At 39.2% G+C, this 21,126-nt stretch overlaps 2 protein-coding genes across 5 annotated transcripts in view; one reads left to right on the plus strand and one right to left on the minus strand.

Annotated features, from left to right (window-relative positions):
* coro2ba (coronin, actin binding protein, 2Ba) overlaps window positions 1–5,452 on the plus strand; it is a 31,899-nt gene extending 26,447 nt beyond the window's left edge. For both annotated transcript variants that reach the window (XM_008404661.2, XM_008404663.2), the window contains exons 9-12: window positions 227–339; window positions 1,335–1,425; window positions 2,521–2,660; window positions 2,997–5,452. In XM_008404661.2, the coding sequence (XP_008402883.1) occupies window positions 227–339; window positions 1,335–1,425; window positions 2,521–2,660; window positions 2,997–3,131 (479 nt within the window). In that variant the 3' untranslated portion in view covers window positions 3,132–5,452. The remainder of the gene's footprint in view (window positions 1–226; window positions 340–1,334; window positions 1,426–2,520; window positions 2,661–2,996) is intronic.
* Window positions 5,453–5,882: 430 nt separating this feature from the next.
* anp32a (acidic (leucine-rich) nuclear phosphoprotein 32 family, member A) lies at window positions 5,883–13,449 on the minus strand. Of its 3 annotated transcripts, XM_008404659.2 has the most exons (7): window positions 12,692–13,449; window positions 10,527–10,676; window positions 10,327–10,449; window positions 9,364–9,568; window positions 9,143–9,252; window positions 8,987–9,041; window positions 5,883–7,260 (listed from the first exon to the last, which is right to left on the minus strand). In XM_008404659.2, exons 1-7 carry the CDS (start codon window positions 12,743–12,745, stop codon window positions 7,193–7,195), a joined length of 765 nt encoding a protein of 254 aa, XP_008402881.1. In that variant the 5' UTR covers window positions 12,746–13,449; the 3' UTR covers window positions 5,883–7,192. The 3 variants fall into 3 exon arrangements, 1 of the variants encoding a protein (XP_008402881.1); XR_001776468.1 differs by having other exon boundaries at window positions 8,987–9,253; window positions 9,371–9,568; XR_001776467.1 differs by having other exon boundaries at window positions 5,883–7,257; window positions 8,987–9,252.
* Window positions 13,450–21,126: the final 7,677 nt, after the last annotated feature.

Genomic DNA, 21,126 nt, shown 5'->3' on the forward strand with positions numbered 1-21,126 from the left:
TACGGCGAAGGAGATTCATCTTTATTAGCAGTGTTGAGACGTGGAAGAAGTGCTAGGAAGCCTGAAAATGAGCTGCATGATTGGCAGTGTAAAGAGCTCCAGCAGCTTATCCAGAGATGTCATGTGTCAGATGGATTCATGCATCCTGCTGATGATATTCCGGTTTGCCATGCTTCACGTTGTCAAGGTAATTTTATCGCCGCTTTCGTCTGATCTCCCTGTGCAGGTGTGATGCCAAAGCTCGGGCTGGACGTGGCGGCCTGCGAGGTGTACCGCTTCTACAAACTGGTCACCCTCAAGGGTTTGATCGAACCCATTTCTATGATTGTGCCAAGAAGAGTGAGTGTGTCCTTTCACCACAATCAGACGCACAGCAGCTTGCAGAAGTACAACACAAACACACTGCGTCCACAGAATTCAATTGTATTTTACTAGGTTTGGGTGAAACGGAGAGAGCATAACTTTGTTGGGTCGAAAAGAACATTTTGTTCCCAGATATTTCACAAATAAAAATCTGAAAAGTGTGGAAGCCCTCTTTACGCTGAGGCTAAATAAGAATCCAGTGCAACTAATTGTGCTCAGAAGTCACTTAGTAAAACTGAGGCTAGATTTCAGTGCTTTTTCAAAGCAAACAGGTCAAGGAGAGAGTTGTGAAGACGTTTAAAGCAGGGTGAGGTTTGAAAAGATATTCTAAAAACACATCAAGAGCTGCAATGGGACGATTTAGATCAAATCATATCCATGAGTTTTACTGAGACCTAAAATATATGTGCTACACTGTGGGAAGACTTAAAAATTCATGTTCACAGATACCCGGTGTTATTTCGAAAATAAGAATGAACCAACATTTCAGTCAAAAGTTGGAAGCCAAAAAAAAACTCTTGGCAGAAAGAGGGTTCTGCCAAAAGATGGGTTCGGGAAGTCCACTCATATGCCACACTTTTCAGATTTATATTTGAACATGCAGGTTTTACATCCATGAAGGTGTTGTTAAGTAAAACTGGAGTGTAATTTCTCAGCACTCACAATATCACACAATCCTTGTTTGTAAGAAATACCTGTTAAAAGCTTAAAGTTAATGAAATTATTCACAAATGTCACCTATTCATATAGAGCTTTAATTAGATTTAAATAGAGGATTTTCTTAGCTTCTTGCTAAAACTCTACCAAATCAAATATACCAAAACAAAACATATTGTAACGGGTGATTATGAAAGGTATAGTAAAATTTGATGTTTCTCTTTTTTTGCCCTAAAATAATGTGCTGCATCAAATGTTTGGCAAATAATCTACGCAGAGCAGATGCTAAATCATCTGAAAATGTGTGTTAACAGTCAGATACATACCAGGAGGACATTTATCCAATGACAGCCGGGACCGAACCTGCCTTGTCCGCCAGCGAGTGGCTAAGTGGGATTGATAGAGGTAAACAAAACACTCAGCTGCTTCACAACTCCAACAACAACAAAAAACAGCAAAAGAGTCCTAAAGACAAGAGATCCATCAATTTAATTTGATTCAGGGTTTGCCTGGTAATACTCGCCATCCGACCACTTATTCCCTCTGGTGTTCACTCTAGATGCACCAACTTCTTGCATCAGCACACCAATTGTTAATCTATTTGTAGGACTAAATTACTCAAAACCAGGAGCGTTGCTGCTTCATTTTTTATTTATTTTTTGTCGGTGAGTGAACAGTCTCTCTGCCGGTGTGCGAGCCGTAAGAGTCGCTTTTCTTGTGCGTCTCTCTGAGAGCCAAAGCTTTCTGCTTCACTCGGAGTACCGTCCTCATGAGGGATGTCTCAGCAGAAGTCAGTGCCTATGCAGCCAAAAAACAGAAGCTGATTAAGCTTTCTTCAAGTACACAAGTGTTTTAGTTTTATCAGCTGTATAGTAAAATAAAGTGAAACTGAATTTTAAAAAAAAAGGGTCCCTGCTGGTTTATTAACAGAAATTAGAAGAGTTAGATGTAAGGAAAACAAAAACTACCAGTACTGATGAGATGTTTTACACATTGTACATAAAGAATGCACTTACTGCATTCTCTCTGTGTCACTCTTTGTGTTTTGTTGTGTTGGATACATCTTACTAAATGTTTTTGGAGAATGTATTTTTAAAGACTCAGCACAGGTTGATTGTAGTATCACAGAGGCTGAAAATTACGTTACATTTCAATTTGGCCACAAGTACACTGTACTAGCAAGGCGAGGCAAGTTTATTGAAATGGTACCGTTTTTCACAGCATTTTTCAATTAAAGATTATTTTATTTTCTTAGAATCTAATCCAGTCTGCTGTTCAGATGAACAGCGAAGCATCTATGCTCCTCAGCCACCAGCAAATCTGAAAAGTATTTACATCCAAGACCATTCGATGCCCTACAGTCCATCAGCAAGAGTTTACATCTTGCCGTTTGACAAACAGGAAACCACTGTAGAGATTCCAGGCCTGGAAAGTCTTTAGGTTCTTCTTTAAAACCTCCCTCTTTTCACACGTTTAACCCTTGACCTTTGCTTCTGACAGACCCAGTGCTGATGTCTCTGAAGGACGGTTACCACAGACCAAACCAGTTAGTTTTTAAAGCCCCAGTGAAGGAGAAGAAGAGTGTGGTGGTGAACGGGATTGACCTACTGGAGAACGTCCCACCCAGGACAGAGAACGAGGTTTGTGGATCTGCACACATTAAGGCCCCCCACCCCCTTTGGTTTTTTTATTCTTTTTTTTTTTTATGCATGAGAGGGTTTTTTTTATTATTATTATTAATTATTATTATTATTATTATTATTATTATTATTATTTGTTTTGTTCAGCTAAAAATATTGTGGGTTGTGGGATGTCAGATCTCAGTTGCATGAGAGGTTTGCACCAGAGTCTGTGCACATCAAAATAAACATATTTCAAGAATTGGTGGGGGGTGGGAGCACTGCTTTAGCACTCACCTTAATTATATATATCATTTGGTTGAGTTTGTGTGGTTTTTTTTTGTTTTTTTTACACAGCTCCTACGGATGTTTTTCCGGCAGCAGGACGAGCTGCGGCGGCTGAAGGAGGAGCTGACCACGAAGGACGTACGAATACGCCAGTTGGAGCTGGAGCTCAACAACCTGAAAAACGTTAGCCCCAAAGACGTCTGACCTCCGAGCCTTGTGGACTGGCAAAGCTGCTTCCTTTGCTCCCCCCAACCCCCTCATTCTGACCTCCAAAAATAGCCTCCAAGTCCCACCATGTTGCTTTTTTTAAAAGAACTTTCCTGCATAGAGTACAAATAAACTGTTGGATAACGTCTTAACCGATGCAATTACTGGATTCTTACAGTAGTATTTATTATCATTATGATGAAGAACATGCAGTTCAGGGATTTTCAGTTTAAAATGTGATCAATTTGGGGGAAAAAATACATAGTACATTTCCAGTTTTCTCTGAGGGGATTGCTGTCCATTCAGTCAGTAGTGCTATCGTTTATTTTTAACTTCGGCACATAAGCGTTTGTGTTACTCTCCTCGATCTTTTCTTTGTGTGGAAATGCCTTGTTAGAAATGCAGAAAAAAAAAAAGCCCCCTCACCTATCCTGCGTTTCTGACCAAATCTCCCTCTTTCTCACTTTCTGTTAAACCAAAACAGGATGATAGAAAGCCTCCTACCCATCCTCCCCCAGCCCCTGCAGTCTGCAGTAAGCTGCAGCATTATCCCCCGAATAACAGAGGTGAAGTAGTTTCACACCTGTCAAGTGGAGAAGCATTTTGCAGACATGGATCGTGTTGTTTTTTTGTTTTTTTGTTGTTGTTGTTGGGTTTTTTTCCCCCCTCAAAAAGCTGCTTATCCTGTAACTGCTTTCTTTCACCTGCTGGTATAAAATGACTTCTCAACACTGACTCGTAGCGCCACAAATCCCCGTCTTTTCCCGAGAAGAGTGGATACTTAACTTAGGTTTTTGACTCTGTGTTCAAATAGTGCAAAAGTAGAGAACACAGATGGTAGACATGTGTAACTACTCACATTTATCCTCCACTGAGGCTGCTTTGTAGTGGGCCATTTTGAAGATTTGAGGGCGACGAACATTTGCTTCTATTTATTTGACACATTTTAACTTTTTTAGCTGACAACTTGCCTACTTATTAACCCATTTTCTTTTTATAATTTTTTTTTGTGTAACACGGCAAAAGTGACAGTTTTGATGCTCTCTAGATAGTGCTGTATGTATGTGACCAAACCGATGAAAAAACCTGTATGGAGCAGCTAATTATACAACTGTAACTGGGGATGCGTTTGCTTTTAGTTGTCATTTTGCTTTAGTCACCTGTTTCCAATTCACATGTAACAGCAAACCTTGGCTACACTGCAGTTTAAGTGCCTGTATTTAATGGTTCAGACGGCCCTAAATTACACTTGATTAGCAGTATTTTAACAGCTGGGTTTTCTATGCAGGCTAAATTCCAGCCAAGCTTTTGTTGTCTTTGATTCTGCTTCCCGTAAAGCAAGGCAAAGAGAAAGGAAGGATCCACCAGACGAAAGAGAAGAAAGTGTAACAGGTAGGTTTGGAGTTGAGGAGCACATGCTTTGCTCATCACGTCCTTGCAGAAACGTAGGATGAATCTTCGGGAAGTATACTAGCGTCATATGGTGCCATGTGTGTTTGCAGGTTTTGAAAAAAGGCTGCATTATGGTAGACATCGGAAGGGGAGGCAGGAGGTTCTGAGTTGGCAGCCGAATGGTATTTGTGCTTTGATAATCTTATCAAATGCTTCGAACTTCTAGTTTTAACAAATCAGTTAAATGTTTGCATTATACCTCACCTCAGATTTTGTAAACAAAACACTCATCCTTCTGATCATAAACTTGAGTCTGTTTCATCTAACTACTCGTTTAAAAAATTCCCAAGCGAGGGACAGATTAGATTTTTTTTTTTTCTTCCCCTTCAATTTGATATTCTAATGTAGCCGGTTAAAAAATTTACACAAATGATTGGGTTTAATTGTAGGATTTTACAGTGGCAGCATAAAAATTATTTTGATTTTGTCATTCTAAAAATGATTCAACACCCAAAACTCTACAGATTATATATTTTCCTTAAGATGAAGCTCATTGTTGTGGGGGAAGTTTATTCCCTCTTTATACAAAGGAAATAACACGACCCAAATTGAACCAGATTTTTGGACATATGTCCTCAATTTTGAGTCCAGATAAACTTCGTCTGACACGCCGAGAAAGTGGCTGCGAAATAATCCAAAACCATGCCTCCTCCGCCTCCATGCTTACCAGCTGGTGAAAGGTGTTTGTGCTGAAACTCCATACTTTGTTTTTCATCGTTACGGCTAAACATATTCCCTTTCATCTCGGGTTTGTTTGCATTTGGCGTGCCAGCTGAGGTCTGTAAAGTCTGAATTGCAGCTCCTGGGATTTTGCAGCTTTTTCTAAACATTTTGTCAGAATAAACTGGTACATCCCCTTCTCTGGAGACTGGAAAATGCCTGAAGTGTTTCCCACAAATGAGTCATTTTGTCTGACTGAAGTGAAGTGATGAATTTCGCAGCCTTTTGAAATTACTCTAATACACTTTCCAGCTGATGGGCAGCAAAAATAGCTTTTCTGAAGTTGTTGCTGGGCGTCACAGCACTATGAAGCTCCTCTTTTACAATATGTTACCATATCCTTTTATTAGTAGGACGTAGCTACTCTCGCTCCTATTTAATGCATATTGATAGTGTGGATGCTGCTGCGTTTGTCATTTTGAGAAGAAAAATACCAGAAACAATTTATATATTTTTTTAACCATATTTCTTAGAATTTGATTCTAAAAGCAATAAAATTAATATTTTCATGACTACACTACAAGAACCACACCCACACTCTGCTTTCACAAAAAAAAAGAAGCACAACGTTTCAAATAGTTTATATAAAAAGGATTTATTGAAGTGAATGGGAGAGAAAATGAGAAACAAAATTTGGATGATGACACTGGATTTATCAGAGTGAAACTTTTCCGAGGTAGGCCAATTCCACTGTTGCAATTTATGAGAGCAAAGCCCAATTCATCGACTGTTCCAATTTTTTTTTTTACACGTTGAAATAACATTTAAATGCGTATGCACTGCAGTTGTAACTTCCAATTAACACCAATTACTTCTCTACACTAACACCACCAGCTCAAAATATGGTCACCTTCATGTGCCCCCGAAAAATAAAAAGAGGATAAAAACAAAAACATGGGGAAAAAACGAACAAAAAAACAAAAACAATAAGTTCTGATGGCAAACATTGTCTTCTCATGGAAAGATTATGCATATAAAGTTCAAATCCAAGAAATTTCACACTGCGCATTTTAGATAAAGCAGCATACATATTTAATATTTTATTACAATTCATAGTTTCACCTCAGTTGTCTGTTCAATGTCTGCCGTCATCAAAGAGAATACAAAAAAATAGATTTGGTCATTATTTACAAGAACACGTAATTTCCGAACTATCAAAGCTGAGGGTTTCAGGAGGAGGAGCGGCTTTGACAAAGGCAGACATGTTGGTGCCATAATTTGTTGCATTTTTTTTTTGTTTTGTTTTTTTCCTTTTAAAAAAAGCCCTGCCAGGGTCACACTGTGCACGTTCAGACAAAAAGGTTCACACCAGGACAGCAGAGAGTATTGGCTTACCGGTGACACTACAAATACATAACTTACATCATAAGAGAAAAAATAAAAATAAAAGTATGATGCAAAACAATACATTTAAGACAAGGAAATGACAGCCATACATGAAATCCAGTAGTTGACTTTAAAATGTATAAGACATGCACTCTATTTTTTTATTTTTTATTATTTTTGTTTTTGAAGGGGAAGCCTCTTAAAATGCATAAGTTACCTGAAACTTGTCTTACATAAACAGTGAGAAAACAAAGCGATTTTCTTTTCAAAAAAAGTTTTTTTTTTAATGATCTCTGCTATTGTTTACTTTTACAAAACAGGTGTCCACAAAGCAGGTAAAAGTGGACCGTAGAGACTGGAACATGGGATTATTAGAGGTGCGGGAAACCGTCCCGTCGACCTGACTGGCCAATAATCAAAAAAAAATTAAACAAAAGAAACACTCCTACTGCAATATGAAACTGGGAGGAGGAGGGGGCAGGGAGGTATTTGGGTTTGTAGGGAAGTGACCAGGAGAAACAAGTTTTAAAACAGTTCACAACTGGGCTTACGCGGGACTCTCAGTCGTCTTCGTCTTCCTCCCCTTCTTCATCCAGGTTCCGTTTTCTCTTTTGACCTCGCTCTTCTTCTGGAAAATAAGAGCGAAATTAAGCTTCCTACTGAAAATCGGGTGAATTTCCCTTCAAATTTGGTGCATTTTTTATTATTTTCTGAATACAGTTCAGTAAAAATAAAGCAGGTTTAGCCCAACAAGTCAACGGCAGCTCCCCCTCATGTCATTTTGCACTCTTTACTGGACAAGATAAAACTTTAGTGACATGGAAGTAGGGCTGTATAAATAAATCAATTCGCCGATATACATCGATATTTTCCACCCTCGGAAAGTATCGATTTTTCATCCGCGAGTATTAATCCATAGGGGTCCATAGCCTTATAGCTCTTTTTAACGTCTAGTTTGTTACGGCGTAGCAGCAAGGCTCCGCCTCCCTCAGTCTCACTTTCAACTTGAGCTTAAAGTGCACATTATAAACTACACACCAGTTTTTAAATTGTGTCAATAGGCCAAGTATAACCGAAGTTATGCTAAAATTAGTAAACCATATTTTTCCGAATGTCAGAGAAATATCAAAAGCGCCGCCATTCCCCGGCTTTTCTGATTATGTGAGGGAATGAGCTTCCAAACGTACAAAACGAAACGAAACATTAGATTCCTGTGTTTTTGGAAATGTAAAATCTTCAATAAATAACGATATTTTGTTGCTGTGAAACGAAGTAAAGTTGCGCAAGTAGCCGTGAAAGAGAAGCGGAACCGAGAAGCGGAAAGGAGTAGCGGCGCGAACGGAGCAGCTGCAAAAGTGGTGAGATCGCGAAATTAATGCAAATTTCGACTGGTAGCATTCACTACGTAATTAGTTTTTAGCTTAGTGGTTTCTGTTCTGTATATAAAGGATTATCTGAAGAATGAACATGGGTTGATTTTTCCCCATAGTCCGAAAGACTGCATTTGTGGCTGCATTTTTACTCCAAAATGCAGCCACAGTGTCCAAAAGAAAAAACATAAGTGCAATCAATCATTTGCATATTGAGAGTCTACATAGGCTGATAATCTCCCCACTCTGCTCCTGCATTACCGTTTTTGAGTTTTATGTCAAATCCACATGAATTAAATGACAGAAACTAATTCTCTCACTGCATCTTTGATACATTTTGTCCAGCTGCAGACTGTTAGACTGTCCAATCAGAGTCAGGTATTGTGTAGTTGGTGCTTTTAATCAGTTTTCAGTTAACTAAATTCAAGTCTATGGAACACAAAATGTCACTAAAATCACTCTGTCCTTCTAAAATCTTTCAGAAAATCGTAAAAATGCACTGAATCRTATCRAATTGTATYGCTCAACAAATATCGTGATACATATCGTATCGTGACCAGAATATCAAAATTATTGTATCACTACACCCCTACATGGAAGTAGGTCTTTGATGGGATTATCTTTTAAATTTGTATTTTTTTAGTGGTTCTATCTTTGGTCCAGTTACACTAGCAAAAACAAGGATGCCAAGATTCAGTTTAGCCCCAAATCGCCACTTCTACTGATGTTCTGGTCGTGACCCGGTGATTTAACTTTAGTCAGTCAGTTTTTTCAAATCAATTAGTTGGAAAAAACTGGGGGGAAAAGGCATAAACTACTGCGTGTTAAAGTAGAAACATCTTCACAACTCTGTCCTTTTTTAGTTTGCACAACCAAACCAGTGAAGAAATGTTTCGCTAATTGCAGTGAAACACATAAACAGGATAATCAAGAGTAAAAGTGGGGATAAGTTTAGGTGTATCGACGATCTCCACTTGTACTTACCTTCTTCATCTTCATCATCAACCTCTCTGTCATTCAAGTCTTCCTCTTCCTCCTCCTTCATTCAAAGAAAAGGGTGAAATAAATGAGAGCGGCTCCCTCCAGCTATGCTGTGATTTGAAAAAAAAAAATACAAGTAATCGAATAAAAGTCACCCACCTCCCCACTCAGGTCCTCTTCCTCCTCTTCTTCGTTTTCCTCTTCATCATCCTCTCCCTCTTCGTCTTCCTCGTCTCCAGGTGGGGCATCTTCATCGTACTCTTCCTCATCTACATGTTGGTAAGAGCAAATGTTTAAAAGTCAAAATTGGTAACTTAAATGGTGCTAAAAAAGAAAGAAGAAGAAGAAGCAGCTATCGGCTTGAGCTGCCTTACACCTACCATCTTCATCTTCATCTTCGTCTTCGTCGTCTAAGCCCTCGGCGTAGACCTCGGCATCAGAGTCGGGGGCTTCCTTGTCTTCTTTGTCGTAGCCGTCTAGGTACGTGAGCTGCGGTAAGAGCTTGAACACGTTGTCTCTGTACTCGTTCAGATTTGTTACTTCACAGTTGAACAGATCGAGGCTTTTCAGGGACCCCAATTCTTTCTGCCAGGAGAGAGCGAAACGGTTAAATGGACATGTTTTCTCCACGGACGTGTTTAAAGCGAAGCTATTTACAGGACGCACAGAGCTGGAAAGCTAAAAACCTTCCAGCAATTTTTTGGGGGGATTTAAAGGTTTTAAATTAAGAATAATGCATCTCTGCCCGTCCCACACCTGTCGCTACCTACTGCCAATGAGCCAAGTGAAAAAAGTTGAAGTTGTGGATTCAGAATAAATCCTATTTTATGGCAATTATTACTAAAATATTTTTATTTACCAAATGATAGAAGAAATTTTTTTTTTTTTTTTTTGACAGAATTCATTTCTTAAAACAGTGTTTCCCAACCCTGGTCCTCAAGGCACACTGCCCTGCATGTTTTAGGTATTTCCTTGCTTCAGTACAGCTGTTTGCAATCGATGACTGATTAACAGGCAAATTTAACATTAAAGCAGGGAAACCTCTAAAACACGTAGAACAGTGTGCCTTGAGGACCAGGGTTGGGAAACACCGACTTAAAATGCAAATATTTACATGTACTAGAATTACTGTGCTGCTCAGGACAGAGCAGGTTTGAACTTTCAACTTTCTGTGTTGCTGAAATGTGTTACACAAATTAACTGTTATGGCTTGTGCACTTCACAAAAAAAGATGAGATCCCAAGGAAAGAAATAGTAATGTCTGATTTTATGGATTGTATCTAAATACAACAGCCTATGTCCAGAATAGTGGGGAGAATAAATATGCGTTGGTATTTACTCACCAATGGCTCTATTGTGCTAAGATCTTTTATCTTGTTCCCGCTGAGATTCAGATGCGTGAGGTTCGGACATTTGTCCGCCAGAACTTCTAGTCCTCCTGAGATCCGGTTGTCGCTGAGTTCAAGCTGGTGAAACAGTTAAAACCCAATAAAACCGATACAGTCTGGAGTTTTACGCTCGTTCAAGGCTAGAAAGACCTTACCTTTTTGAGTTTCTTTAGCTTCGGCAGGTGAGCAACTGTTGTCAGACCGACATTGATTGTGCTTAGAAATTCCAGCTCCTCAAACTCATCCGTTAGACCCTCGATCTTGCCTTCGTTTGAGCGACAGTTGTCCAGCACAAGCTCTTTGACCTGCAGAACAATACATCTGGTTAGTGTTTATCATGAAACAAAGTGAATATGTGAAAAGATCATATGCGGTGGGCAGAATATTTCAAGTAATGCTACAAATGGACTAAGATTGAATTAAACAAAAAACAAAGTGCAAATGTGCTTGTCATTTTTTGTTTTATAGAACAGGTCACTTTTAAATATCAGCCACCCACCCTGGGCCTGCATAGCCCCCACCCAGCCCCTTTCATATCTAGGCAGAACATATTAAAAAGCATATTTAAATAATTGTGGACCTTATGTTTGTTGGGGCAAAATCATCTGATTTTTGGTCTTATTATTAGGGGCTTATAATTAAGGCAGTGTTTAAAAAACGTTTTATTTTGAACCGAAATGTTCAAAGTTCAGCAATTATTTTCTTGTGTACGCATTTCTTTTTTTCGTTACATAGTACACTGCACAGTACACTAAAACTCAATGATAGACTCTTCTGACACAATTCAACCTTCCTCCAAATAGAGAGCTCAGGCAGAGCTCTGTCATAAAGATGATAAAATACCGTCGCGGTCCTTGAAAGGAAAGATAAACATGGGGTGTGGCCATATTTGGGGGAGGACAGAATGGAAGTAGAGCCAGTTTTTTTTTTTTTTTTTACACTTTAGATTTTACTTTAGTTGACCGTACGATGTTAAGCGGAGAATTGCGGTCACAGGTGTGCTGTTATCTGACATTTCATTTGGACCTTGAACGTGTCTCTGCCCATCAACAACAGTCAGCGGTCAGAACATATCTCGCCGCTCTAAATATCGCGATGTCTTGGGTCTTCTTTCATTACGTAAATAATAATACATTTAGATCTATTTTTAAGACAAGCCGATCAAAAGTACGCCTGTGCTTATTTGTGAAGTTGTTGATTGAGCAGTAGAACAGCAGGAGACGTGTGTGTTTGGTTTCCGAGCGGCGTAGATGTACATTTTGAGAAAAGAAAGCAGTGGGAGCTAAGCAGGTCTACGAGTCGTGTACAGGGTCATTTGTGAGTAGGAGGGGCCGCTAAAGCCGATTAGATATCCGCCAGGCAAACGTTTCATTGTTGCTTCACCTAAAGCGTTGTCGGTCGGGACTAACGACGAGTGTAGACCGCTAATAAGATGAAGGTATGATAAACCGTTCGTCGTTCGTGTCAAAAGGACGAGTTTTCGGTGTGTTTCGAAATGCCTTTGTTTCTGAGTAAAATGGCGGCTTGTCCTAGTTCTGAAAAACTGGAGCAACAACAACAACGCGGCTGGAGCGCTTTTTCCGAGTTAGTCGACTGGTTATCCCTAAAAAGAAGAAAAAAAAGTCCCCCCACGGTGGTTTACACCGACCCCGGGCGACTTTATGGTTCGTCCCTACTTGTGTTCGCCCAGACTGGCGGTTGTTGACGGTTCGTACCGAAAGCGCGTTATTTCGGCCATCTGTACGCACTGTGGAGGCTTTGGTGGAGGCTGCACGCCGCGCAGCCTCCACCATTACAAGCTGCTTAATGTTTCAATGCACTCCATGCCGAAATAACCCATTTCACCTGGCCCGTTTCAGGCACAGTTCCTACAGGTTATGATCTTTATGCATCGTTTGATAATTTCATGAGTTCCAGTATGCGCATCCGCAACCCGCCAAGTGCACGACTTAAAATATTTAGTTTACCGGTGAGACCCGCAGATACCCCATAAAACAGTCAGCAAATGAGAACAACGCTGGGTATTGGAGAGGAAACGGGGTTCGCAGACGAAAAGTTACAAATATGGCTCCTCGTTGCTGGCCGTGTTTATAAAAACTGTGCTGCATTCTGAAAATGTTGGAGCGGCGCAGAAAGTTGGAAGCAGAGGACCTGTCGAGTGTAAACACGAAGCCAAAAGCAACAATGTGACCCCAGGTCTCCATCATCTTTTAACTTGGAGGAAACTTTGTATCCCCCTCCCCACGCCAAGACATCACACGAAATATTCTCCATTAGGCAGCGTGAAAACATCGCAGGGGGAGATGCGAGGCCAACTTACGTCCGACGGAGTGCGGTTCCGCAGCTCCAGGTGAATTCTTTTCTTCATGTCCATCCTTGATCGGCGCTCGGATGATGCGATACACACTTTTAATAATTACTGCAAATGCAACTACCACCTCAGGAGCAGACTGCTGCTGTTCATTCAAACTTGATCCGCTCGGTGGGCGGCAGCACGTTTCAGGATTGTCGTCACCGCCGTCCAATGGGAAGAGCCGATTAAAGAGGGAAGGGATTTACAGACGCACAGCCCAATGAGGCCGCGCTTATACAACTGGGTGGGGTTTTGTTGTGAAGTTAGGTTGTTTGCTAACCAAAGTTTACATAGAATTAACGAGGCTGGAAATGTATATACTGTTTTTTTTTTTGTTCTAATAAACCTGCATATGTATCGAAGCCTGTGTTAAATTTGATGATTATGTATGAAGTTCACGAATGTTGTTTATAATTTGGAGATATTTGCTCCGATAAACGAAGCACCCTCAATGGAAAACAAAACAATGTCATTAAAACTGGATATTTAAATAATAATAAAAAAAAAACTTGTATTCAAATGTTTAGCAAGTTAATGGCAAAAATAATTCTGAAACGATGCACAAAATGCAAAAATGTTATTTTAAAAACAACACACGAGTATTAGACATAATTTTAAGCCCACATTTGTGCATTAAAATGTTCTTATTTATTGGATTGATGTAATCCAGTTTTAAATGCGTTTTCATTAACTGTAACCGGACAATCATAATTATAATAAAGGCTTAAAAACAACGGTGTGTAATTAATTTATATCATGTTTCACTTAGTGAATTGACTTACTAAAATAAATTGACTTCAGTAAGATTTTAAATTGTTGGAAGGGGCGACAAAAAGTTTGCATCAGAAAAATAGATGTATTATTTAGGAAACATAGCAGATGGTTATTCCTTGTAGGGGTTTAAAACAAACTTTAGGGTAAGTATTTTTAGTCAATTCTATATTCCCACATTATAGTATTAATAGATTTCCAAATTTTCATCAGAGTTGATGGTTGTAAAAGGCAGCAAAGAAAAAAAAGTTGTTTTGAATAATTAGATAAAACTTTAAGAAGCACTTTTATCTAGATATTGAGCTTCCATGAGAATCAGTGTTGAAGTAGAAGAAGAGTTTTATATATATATATATATATTTTTTTTTAATCAGTTTATTGAGTTGGTATTAATTTTCTCTTCACTTCAGGTTAAAATGTAAAAATAAAGCCACGTTGGTGCTGTGCAGCATTTCTCCACGAGGGGGCAGCAGGGAACCCCGTCTGTGAGACCCGCTTCCCTCTGCTGTCAGATCACAGGGCATCACCTACTGGACACCCTTTTCTTCCTTCAACACCAAATTAGCTCTTCAAGCAAACTATTCAGGAGCATTAAAACCTCAATATCCTCAAATTTTCTCTAAACAGCTCTTTATTCTGAACTATTCCCATTTACCTTTTATCTGACACCCAGAATGCACATTAATCCTGTCTTTAGTGATGGGTTCTGATCCTTCAAAGTTTTTTTTGTTTTTTTGCAGTATATACATTATAACCAAACCAACTTTATTTATAAAGCACTTTAAAACAACCACAGCTGATACAAAGTGCTGTACATTAAAACACAACATAATTAAAAAAAATAAAAACTTACAATTTAAAACCAGATCCCACTGGTATTAAAAGCCAAGTAAAATGGATGAGTTTTAAGACGAACTTTAAAAGTGCTGATTTACTGATTGTTGTACTATTTTTGACATGCTGCAATGTATTTATGGACTGGGAGAAACCATCATTAAGACTTAGACTTCATTTGCAACTGAACTGCAATTATTTTGGGCACAGCATAACTTCCCATTCAAGGTTTTGGCCTGGATGTTTGAAAAAAGATGAGCCCTGGAATGAAGAGGCAGACCATAGCTGTCACTGTCGCCCTCCATGTCTGTGTGTGATCAATCTGACACTGTAGCTTTTCATTGTAAATTATAATATTGTGACCAACGTGTCAGTTTCTCCACACTAACTCCCTGCTCCTCTTCTCTGTTGCTCATGAAGTACCAGAGCAGCACACATCCATTCTTTGAAAAATGCTTAACGAGCATTCAACAGCGTAAAAGTAAAGTAAAACACATATTGTAACACTTAACCATTAGCTGTGTAGTGTTGGGTATAACAGATAAGATGTAATTCATCATTTTCACGAGAATAAAATGGCTTGTCCTTGTAGGTTTCGCAGGGTCTGATGTCCAGCAGACACTGGGTGACAGGTGGGGTACATCCTGGACAGGTGGCCAGGGCAACACAGTCACACCTGAGGACAATTTGGAGAAACCAAACATGCAAACTAAATAGCCTACAAAAAAAAAAATCTCCAAGGAGAAGATTCTTGGACATTCTTCCTTCCAGGCAACAATGCTTAAAGCTGCTTCAACACGCAGTCCCTTCATGGATTGCTGTCAGAAGGAGAAACTAAAAATATACATTACAGTTGCAGCGCTACAACACAGAACATCATCAAGAAGTCTCAGGCATATGTCTAATTACACAGTGTAAAATAAGACATTTATCCACATGTTTTGTTACGGCTTACTGCTAATATACACCAAAATGGTATTCAGTAAATACATTTCAGTCTAATGGAAAGTATATTCATACACAGAAAAGTAAATGCTTGCTTCTTTTGCTCGCGTTACTACATCAGTGCAGTGTACCATGGCAACCGTCAATGTGTGGTGCTGCTGAAGAGAGCCGAAGGAAGTCCAAAGAAGAAGGCAAATGCTGCCATTAGTCTTCCTAAATGTTTGTCTTTCGAAAAGCTATACTATTGTTGTATTGGTCAAGTTTTTGTTTGGTCATTAGTTAGCGCTATTTCAAATATATTCGACATAATCTTTAGCTAGAAGCAAAGTAAATCAATTAATGTGCAGTCTTGACCCTTTTGCAATCGAATAACTTCAAGATAATATTAAATTAAGATGTCATTGATGAACGTGTCTGGTACGGATTGTTTGGAATATTGTTTTACTAATCGCAGAAAGGTCAAATTTTACAGTAAATTGAAGGTTTTCTGTAGTTTTTAGATGAGCTCCATTTAATTACATAGGAAGAATGCAAACAAAATAAATAAAAAACAACTGGATTAAACAGCTATTCAGTAGTAAAATCAAACTAATTTAGAGTTATGCATTTTTCAGCATGTCTGTTCACACAAAATTCATCCTCGCCTGTAAACACCAGGCGTCTAGGTAAAGTGTAGAACTGCTAATAGTTACATGAATATTCACAGCTATCATTTTGTGTTCACCTATTCAGACTGTTTCTCTGTACGTCTTCACAAGCAACAAGTATCTCTTTGTCATTTCACTTATATCAAGTGTATATATACAATGAAGAAAGATGGATAACTCCTCACACAGAGAATTTGAATGGATATTTATCTGGTAGGTTAGAAGAAACAACACTTCAAAGTGTTGCTTGGTCTTGTAAATTGAGACGTATTCAGGCAACTACATGACATTTGGAAATGTTCTGTAAAACTCCAACTTCAATTTAAAAAAAAATTTCAGTTCATCACAAAATGATTTTAAATTGGAAAAAGTTACCAAGATGTTCAACCTTTACCAGATTATTTAAGCTTCCTCATGGGGCTCTTTAATTCAGCCCAGAAAGCCTTAATATAATTAGTCGCATCTGTGCTACTGGTTTCGTCGCCAGAAGCAGTCAAATAAATAGAAACACCTGCGCACCAGCGTGTATACTTTCTATTAAATCTAACTGTAAAACCGGCAGAAAAGTTTACAAGATAACATTGGAATTGTAGGCAACAATAAACATATTTTTACTCAGTAGTGACATGATGAAAAGTGAAAATAAACTCACGAGATGCAGCTCCCTGCGTATCATGCTTGTAATACAACCAACTCGCCACAAGAGGGCGACATTTACCAAAAGGTGAAGTTAGAAAAACAATATTCTCAAGTTAATTCCTTAATCGTACCAGCAGGAGATGTTAACAACAAACTCCATTAGGCAGATATATTATTAATTTTATCCTGTTTGCCTTCTAAGAGTAGTTCAACAAGCTTTCTTCTCAACGCGTCTGAGCATTAAATATATTTCTCTGCTTTTTCTTTCCACCTTCTTCATATCTTCCAGTTTAAGAGCACCCACACAGCAGATGTTGCATTCAATACCACAATGCAGCCTAGTCGTAATAAAATCTTCCCCCACCAGCTGCCTGCAGATTTGACAAAAATTGTGAGCAGAGCACGTTAAAGTCGTAAAGTTTTCTTCTTCTGCAGCTAAAAAAAAATCGAGACTTTGCCTTTGGGCACAAAGTTCAGGCAGGTGCGTTTGATGATGTGGGCAGCGTAAGCAGCTGCTGGCCTGCTAAGACTTCATTTAATTTACAGAGTGAGGCAGCATTTTTGCTGCTGTCTTTCAATGGTTTGGTGGTTTCCACTTACATACAGCAAGTCAAATCTTATTTGTTGTATTTCCAGAGCATTATGACACATTTGACGTGGAATAGCTCTTAAACTCAAGAGAGGAATCACTTTTTTTTTGGAAAATCACTATAGAATTATTTTTAAAATTATTTTGCTACAAGCAACAAGTAGATGGATGGATCTTCAGGACTGAAAATAAGTGGAAAAAAAAAAAATCAAAAGTCCAAAATTGTTTGACAACTTTAAGGAACTCCATAGAACTACTGATCTGTGAACCATTTGTAAAGGTTACATTAAAGTCAGGCCCCTCAGAAATATCACTGGGAATTATATTTCCCAGTTAAAGTTTTTGAATTGAAAGCTTTGCACTCTGCAAAGGTGCCTAGTCAGCATGTTTTTTTTGGGTTTCCTTCACTTCCGCTTTGTTAAATGTATCTTCTTAAAGTTCCTAACATACTCTCCACCTCCCCCCATTCTTAAACATATATACCAGCTAAACTCTGCATCTAATATTCCTCCTTCTCTGTGTGGGTTCTGTTCTCCTTGATGATCCTTTAGACCTCTAGATCTGAAGAGGATAATCAGGATTAGCTGTTAGGCGACTGAAGTTAAAAAAAAAAAAAAATCTTGTTTTGATACCAACCAGACTGATGTCTGCAAGTCCTCCATCTGGTCAGGTCTGCAAAACAACCCTATTGATGTCACTGATGTGTTTTCATTTGATAGTTCTCCTCATTTTAAGAGGCCTGGAGCGGAGTGCGGGAGCTCTCGTCGTGTTTTGGGAACGTCTCGGGTCAGATCTGCGTCTTGTACCTGCTGCAAAATTAAACCGCTCCACGACGCCTGTGAGAACAACGAAAGCAAGAGCAAAGCGCGCGCTCGGGTCCGGCGCTGTCGGTAGGCATCCATTATTGATGTTAATTGATGCCGGCAGTTTGGAGACAGTACCTTGTAATGCAACACCCATCGAGAACAGGAGGATGATAAACACGCCGCTCGCGTCCAGCGTGCATGCTAAAGAGGCTGCTGGTGAGACTCGTCCTTGTGACATAGACCTTCACCGGAGAGGGTGATTGAGACTCTTTGACGGAAATTTATGTCACTGCCGCCTATGTAGATATACATGCGTTTACATCTGTCTGAACTTGGGAGTGCTTTATATTTGTTGTTAAAAGAAAAGATGGGGAGAATTCAAACACCTCTGTAGTTTCCCCCCACCACCACCACATTCTATCACATGGTAAAGGGGGTGAATGAGATGCACAGGAGAGAGAGAGAAAAGAAGAAGGTCACATGCATCTTGATGATGGCATTGCACTCAACATCGTGCCGCAATTAAATTTTAATGAGGCCTCTCCATTCTGCACCAGCCGAAGCAGTCAGATGTTGCCGTGCACGCTCCCCGCTCTTCATCCGCTTCCTCCTCTGCTCACAGCTTTCTACAAAGCTTTCTTTCCTCCCTCTGATGTGCATTTTTAAAACAAACTGCATGGAAAATGGAATCCTTCTGCCACCTTACGGGCTCTTTAAAACATAACCCAAGCCCAGGAAGGCCCTTCGGAGAAGATGCTCGGGTTTTCTTCTGCTTTTGGATCAGAGGACCTTAAACTGCATAATCTGGAAATGTACTTCCATTTTTATCTGCGTTAATTGAGCAAACTGCTCCTTTATCGTTCGTTTTATGTTCTAATGTTGCCCTTTGTGATCTCATGCTAATCTCATTAAGCCAGATGGAAGCTTTCTTTAATGTGCTTATAAAGTGCATAAATTGTGATTTTATTGGATGTAGGAACACTTTTGGCAACCATAGAGACAAATATATTTCTCTGTGTGACCTTATAGGGAAACGGTGGGATTTTAGAAGCGAGTCTCTTATATCTGATTAAAAAAAAGACTCCTTTATGTTGTTATAGACATTTTAAAATGATAAGATCAAAGTACAATACTTCGAACAATTGCATAATAGTTGTTTAAAGATTCATAAAATAGTGTTACCATGAACTACTAAAACATTTTTGGAAATATTCTTCATTCTTCCTGAGCTTAAATAAATCAGCAGGTGTAACGCTTACAGCCTTTTCTGTAGAAAATGCAGAAATCCTTTTGACTTTTTTTTTTTCCTTTTAGCCATTTTTTTTTTTTTGATGAGCCAACACAACATACTTGTTGTATTGTGTTTCAGTCATTCCCGTGTTTGATTTGCTGCTTTGTTCAGACAAATACGTCCAAACATCCATTCTGCTTTCCAGAAGAAAGTCATATTTGATTCAGGACCGCTTTGGTGATGGGAGGATTTCTTGGTTGACTCAGTGGCCACAAGGTGCCCACATCTTCTAGCTGCAAAATCAGGCCTAATCCTTGGCTCTCCATGTTCTGGTTTTAATCAAACGTGGCAGTTTGAACCTGGGTCAGACATTTCTACTTTGTCCAGAGGATGTTGGAATAGACTTGCCAAGTGAGGAGATTTTCCTAAATATAATTCCAGACATTTTATTGGTGTACCGTTTTAAGTTTTAACACTCAAGGTGCTAACTGTGGTATGTAAGCAGATGTAAGTGAAATCTCTCTGAGCATTGTCCTGTCATCACCAAGATTCACCGGAGTATACATTTTGGTTTTCTTTCGCGTGTGTTTTTTGATCATTTTGGGGTTTATTATTGCCATTTGGATCTTGCCATATTGAATTCATTTCTCTGTGTTCATTATTGTCTTTCCATTTGAGTTCATTTCTGTGCTCAGTTTCTCAGTTCTCGTGTTTTCCCCTCTGTGTGTTATCTGTGTTTATTAGTCGTCTTCTCGCTCTGGATCTGATGTCATTCTCCTTTGCTTCAGTATTTAAGCTTCCTATTCTCTTTGTGCCATTGCTGTAAATTGTCTATCATCAAAAAACGTTGCACTTTGCCTTTCTGCTTCTGATCTACGTGCCTTTATGTTCAACAAAATACGAGCCACGGCGTGCACAACCTGTCCACTCCTGAGACAATTACATGAAATTATATACATATTTTTGTGCATGTTTGTTTCTTTCACCAGTCAAATGGTCTTATTCTGCAAATGATGAATTTAATTTGTTTTAGAAAGCACTCTCTCTTTTATTCTGTTGATAGGCAGCAGTAATTACTCCTCTAATTGCTTTGCTCAGCTGATATCACTCTGACGTTGTGCTAAAACACACCTGACGCGTCTTTGAATGTAATTCTCAATGTTTTATTTGCTTACTGCCAAGTTATCAGGATTGTGCTCTGATTTTTGCTCTCACTTTGTCAGTAGGAGCAGGTGACGCTCACATATCACAGTCATAGCATCAAAGCAATCGCTAAAAGGACTTACAAACACACATCTCACTCAACAAGCTTTTACTTTTCGTTCTCTCTGTTGGTCTTTTGTTTCACAAGGGAACCAATTAATTATTTCAAACAGAAGCTTCATGCTTTTGGTCTTAAAAGTGATGTTTTTAATTGGGTCCGATTTTCTGTTAGAACAAAAGGGAAGAGCTGTAAAAACACATGTAAGTTGGTTATAAGAGCTTTTTGCCACTTCTCTTTTTTTTTTGGGGGGGGTGGGGGGGCTTTTTAAAAAACCTGACCAAATTTAAATTTTTTCCTTTACGCCACCATAAGTGGCTTCAGCTTCATAAATTGGCTCCAAGCTGTACTGATTATTCTCTGCGTTTCTCTTCCAAATGATTTTTTTCCTTCCTAGTTTAACAAGGTTTTATCTTCGAAAATGAACGTTGATAAAAGTGGGATAGCTCGAGGCCCTCACACCTCTTCGCAGTCAAGAGTCTGCTTTGCAAACAGAACATTTCTACATCAGCTGAGTAAATCAAAAACCTCACCGGTTCTGAAGCGTCTCTCCTTCGTTTGCTCAGTACCTGCATGGGTTCTTCCCCCACCCCAGTTGCTCAGTGTTTACAATGCGCCTGTGGGGTGAGCAGTCGCAAGGCGCTCATTACCAAAACACTGCAATCTGTTTCTTCCCGGC

The sequence above is a fragment of the Poecilia reticulata genome, linkage group LG3, assembly GCF_000633615.1.
Source record: "Poecilia reticulata strain Guanapo linkage group LG3, Guppy_female_1.0+MT, whole genome shotgun sequence".
Taxonomy (NCBI): Eukaryota; Metazoa; Chordata; class Actinopteri; order Cyprinodontiformes; family Poeciliidae; genus Poecilia; species Poecilia reticulata.